Source organism: Labeo rohita, unplaced genomic scaffold (assembly GCF_022985175.1).
Source record: "Labeo rohita strain BAU-BD-2019 unplaced genomic scaffold, IGBB_LRoh.1.0 scaffold_2816, whole genome shotgun sequence".
Classification (NCBI taxonomy): Eukaryota; Metazoa; Chordata; class Actinopteri; order Cypriniformes; family Cyprinidae; genus Labeo; species Labeo rohita.
Genome location: NW_026129118.1, coordinates 510 through 5,043, shown reverse-complemented (window position 1 = coordinate 5,043; position 4,534 = coordinate 510). Strand labels below are relative to the sequence as shown.

General features: G+C 35.6%; 1 protein-coding gene across 1 annotated transcript; it reads right to left on the bottom strand.

Annotated features, from left to right (window-relative positions):
• Nucleotides 1-354: 354 nt before the first annotated feature.
• On the bottom strand, nucleotides 355-4,211 carry LOC127160043 (scavenger receptor cysteine-rich type 1 protein M130-like; the record flags this gene model as incomplete). Its single annotated transcript, XM_051102720.1, has 3 exons — nucleotides 355-669; nucleotides 857-1,152; nucleotides 4,192-4,211. Coding segments are annotated over 3 exons (631 nt in total), but the record flags the coding sequence as incomplete, so codon positions are not given.
• Between the last annotated feature and the right edge of the window lie 323 nt (nucleotides 4,212-4,534).

Genomic DNA, 4,534 nt, shown 5'->3' with positions numbered 1-4,534 from the left:
AAGACTTCTGAAAATTCAGCTTTGCCATCATAGAAATATTAAACATTTGAAAATATTTTATTATAAATATTTTTATTTATTGTTATTTTAAATTGTAATAATATTTCACAATATTACCATTTTTACTTTATTTCTCATCAGATAAATCCAGCCGTATTACCATAAGACTTGTGGCATGTGGTAGTTAAAATAATATTTTTTAAAAACAATGCATATTGTACGCCCATAATCCAAATTCATATGACTTTCTTGGTTTCTTCCACAAGAAGCGAATGTATAATTCAGCAATATCCAGGCACTTTCTTTATTGTAATGGAAGTGAAATAAGAAAAAAAAAAGGTTTGGGGAAGATACCTGAGCAGATGACTCCTGCATCGTTAGTATGATCACAGCTTTGAAAAGTCGTTTTTACTGATGCACAAATTTTCAGTGAAAATTCTGATCCAGTACATAACATAAGATCATCCCAGATTGGTCCTGATCCTTGTCCAAAGTGAGCACCACCCAGAGCATCTACAGGTTCTCCACAGTCCAGTTCTCTACACACCACTGCAGCATCGGCCAAATCCCAGTCATGATCACACACTGTTCCCCACTGACCTCTATGATGAACCTCCACTCTACCAGCACAGCGACTGTGACCACCAACCAACCTCACTCTAACATTGCCTGTATAATAAATTTAGAGGGTATCAAAAAACAAAAGGGGAAATTTAAGGAAAACAAATGGACAAAGGTAAAGAATGAGGAAAGAAACACAAAAAGAAGAAAATAATACTATGTGAGGTTTTGTTAGAGAATATTACATTTGATTCCAGTTTATTAAAAAAAAGAAGAAAAGAAAAAAGGATCAAACCTGCACAAGCCAGTCCAACATGACTGTCATGAGAACAGTTTTTTTCATGTGATGGTGATGTTGGACAAAGGTGAATCTGAGACTCATTTCCTCTACACTGAATCTCTTGTGTCCACATCTGAGCATCTCCTTTCCCAAAAGCAGCTGCTCCCAGCACCTGTACAGGAGCCCCACAGTCCAGCTCTCTACACACAACCTCTGCATCCTGCTGGTCAAAGGCAGCGTCACACACTGACATCCACGTCTGATCATGAAGTATCTCTAACCTCCCAGAGCAGCGAGAACCTCCAACCAACCTGACACCTGAAAGAACAACATTTCAGTTATGGAAATCAATGCTGACTCCTTGAGGACAAAATTACATATTACAAGAAATCCTAATTTCTTTGATCCACTGAAATAAAAGATATTTGCTATGTTGACGTAGGACATATGTGGCCAGTCATCAACACACAAATAGCCACACTCTCATGTAAAAGATTTCATGTCATGTCTTATTTTTTTTATTTTTTAAAAGAATGGTTAAATCTTAGGGCTGCAACGATTAATCGCACGATGTCGTGAGGCGCGTTTAGTCAATGAAGCCGGTACTTTGATTAGTAGTAAAGCTCCATCACGTGCGTTCAGCTGGAGCGGCAAGTAATACACAGAGCCGTAAAGCACTGACAAGCTACGCCAAATCGTGCGCAAAATCGAATTCGAGCTTTACTACTAATCAAAGTACCGGCTTCATTGACTAAACGCGCCTCACGACATCGTGCGATTAATCGTGCGATTAATCGTTGCAGCCCTATAAATAAATCATGAACTGGATTTTGCTTCGGACTGATTACCTGCCCTTACCAAAAAGAAGTATACTTCAAGTTTATTTTATTAAGTATACTTAAGTAAAGTTCAAGTATGTTTTTAAGTATACTTTATGTAGTAAGTATACAAATATCAGCATACTAGTAGTATACTTTTCAGTGTACTACTTTAATACTCCTTGGGACTAAATTGGCCCACTTTCTAGTATATAAAAGTATACTTTTAAGTATACTTTAAGTATAACAGTAGTAAACCTTGAGTACACAGCTAGTTTACATCTGTTTTCAGTTTGTACTGCTAGTATACTAAAAGTGAACTAATAGGTATACTGATGGTTTACTAATTAAATACTTTTTTATGCATTTTAGTACACTTTGAAGTATAGTCTCAGTGAACTACTAGATTAGTAGTTTTATACTGTAAGTATACTCTTAAGTTTTCTTTAAGGGAACTTTATATCATACTTTAAGTATACTAGTATGTCCCTATTCAGGTATTAATTTGTATATATTTTGTTATATGAATATCTGGACATACAAAACATTACGAATAACTTATTCTAATATGTGAACAACATTGTTTTTGTTTGTAAAGCATTTTAGATTAAGATATCCAGGCAGTACATGTAAGTGGTTGAAAGTATCTAGACCTCAAAACTAGATACACAACCCTCAAGAACGGTGGCAATCAGCAAATATTAAAAAGATTAGATCTTTATGTCACAGTACAACAAATAACTAACAATAATGACAAAACAACAAAAAAAAGTTTAAATGAAGTCAGCAAACAGCAAAACAATAATCCTATAACAGTAACTGGATAGTTTATTCATGCTGCAATGCATGCTGGGAACTTACAAAGCCTTAAATTTCAACAATATGAAATTCTTTGCTCAGACCACTGTGTTTGACTAGTTGGGACAACATTTGCATAATTTTGTTGGTCTGTCAAGGGTTTTTTAGTTTCAAGAAAATAGCATTTTTTAGTATTTGAGACTTAAATGTTTTGTAAAATGGAAAATATGTATTTGCATTTTTTGCAGTGTGGAAGCATCTATTTGGTTTCTTCTTCACCTATGTTTTGGAAATTTTGTACAGAAGATGTGTAATAGCATCTCTCATGTATAAAAATGAAATCACGGATTCTCAGAGCACAAGTACAACTCAAATATATTTAGACTTTTTCTAAGTATAAATCAAGTATACTTAAATGTAATTTTAAGTATATTTCTGATAAGTATATAAAGCACATTTCTGAGAAGTACATAAAAAGTAGACTGAAAGCATACTTTCCTATTTTTAGTTTAAAAGAAGTACACTAATAGCACACTTGAATAAACTTCTTTTTCCTAAGGGTGAGGATATGGATTACACATGATATTGTTGTAACTATGTTGAGTTACTTACACAGAGTGACTATATTACTTCATAACACCTCAATATATCAACAGGAGCCAGAGGTTAAATTTCTAGGTGAATTATTCCTTTATGAAAATTGGTTCACCCATTCATTGTGTGGTAACAAGGAGGAAACAGGACAGACACTACTATTCCTAAACAACCACAAAAACTAACTTTGTCAGCAAAATGTGGGGAAGTCCACCAAGACTTGTACTGTTCTTTGCTGTACCTGTATATTCATTACATCAGAATGTAGAATTTTTTAACAAGGCCCCTGATTATTACAGCAATGTGTGTGGTGAAAGAGAATGTGGAAAATGGTCACAGAAAAATACATGTTGTATATACATTTTGTTTTGTACTATAATATGGAATGTTTAGTTTACCTGAACAAATTACTTTAGCATTTTTATCAAGACAATCGCCACGATAAATAGATGGTATGGATCCACATTTCTTAAGTGTGGACTCAGATCCAAAACACAATGCATTTTTTATCCAAATGGTTCCTGATCCTTGTCCAAAATGAGCATCACTCAGAGCATCTACAGGTTCTCCACAGTCCAGTTCTTTACACACCACTGCAGCATCAGCCAAATCCCAGCCATCATCACACACTGTTCCCCACTGACCTCTATGAAGAACCTCCACTCTACCAGCACAGCGACTGTGACCACCAACCAACCTCACATTTACTATATCTGTGAATGTATAAAATACAGCAATAGAACAAGTGAGTGTCAGTTTAAAATGTGCTTTATAAACCTAAATCAGGATGGACACCAAATTGAGTTTAACATGGATGAAAAGCCACTGTAATGTGAACTCTTACCAGCACACAACAAACCAATGTTCTGTTCGCAAGAACAGTTTCCTTTGACTGATGGTGATGTTGGACAGAGGTGAATCTGAGATTCATTTCCTCTGCACTGAATCTCTTGTGTCCACATCTGAGTGTCTCCTTTGTCAAAAGCAGCTGCTCCCAGCACCTGTACAGGAGCCCCACAGTCCAGCTCTCTACACACAACCTCTGCATCCTGCTGGTCAAAGGCAGCGTCACACACTGACATCCACGTCTGATCGTGAAGTATCTCTAACCTCCCAGAGCAGCGAGAACCTCCAACCAACCGGACTTCTAAGTAAGAAAAACACAATCAACAAAACCATTGTTTTAATAAATAATGTAAAAACACCAAAGAAAAACACACATATGAAATATATTTCAACAATTCAACTCATTCTCTACTATAGGTCAGGAAGAATTGTATAAACTTGTTAAATCATCTAAACCAACAACTTGTATGCTAGACCCTATTCCATCTAGGCTACTAAAAGACTTGCTTCCAGATCTCATAGATCCTCTGCTAAATATTATTAATTCATCACTGTCATTAGGATATGTCCCCAAAACTTTCAAACTGGCTGCTATTAAGCCTCTAATTAAAAAACCACAACTTGACCCCAACGAATT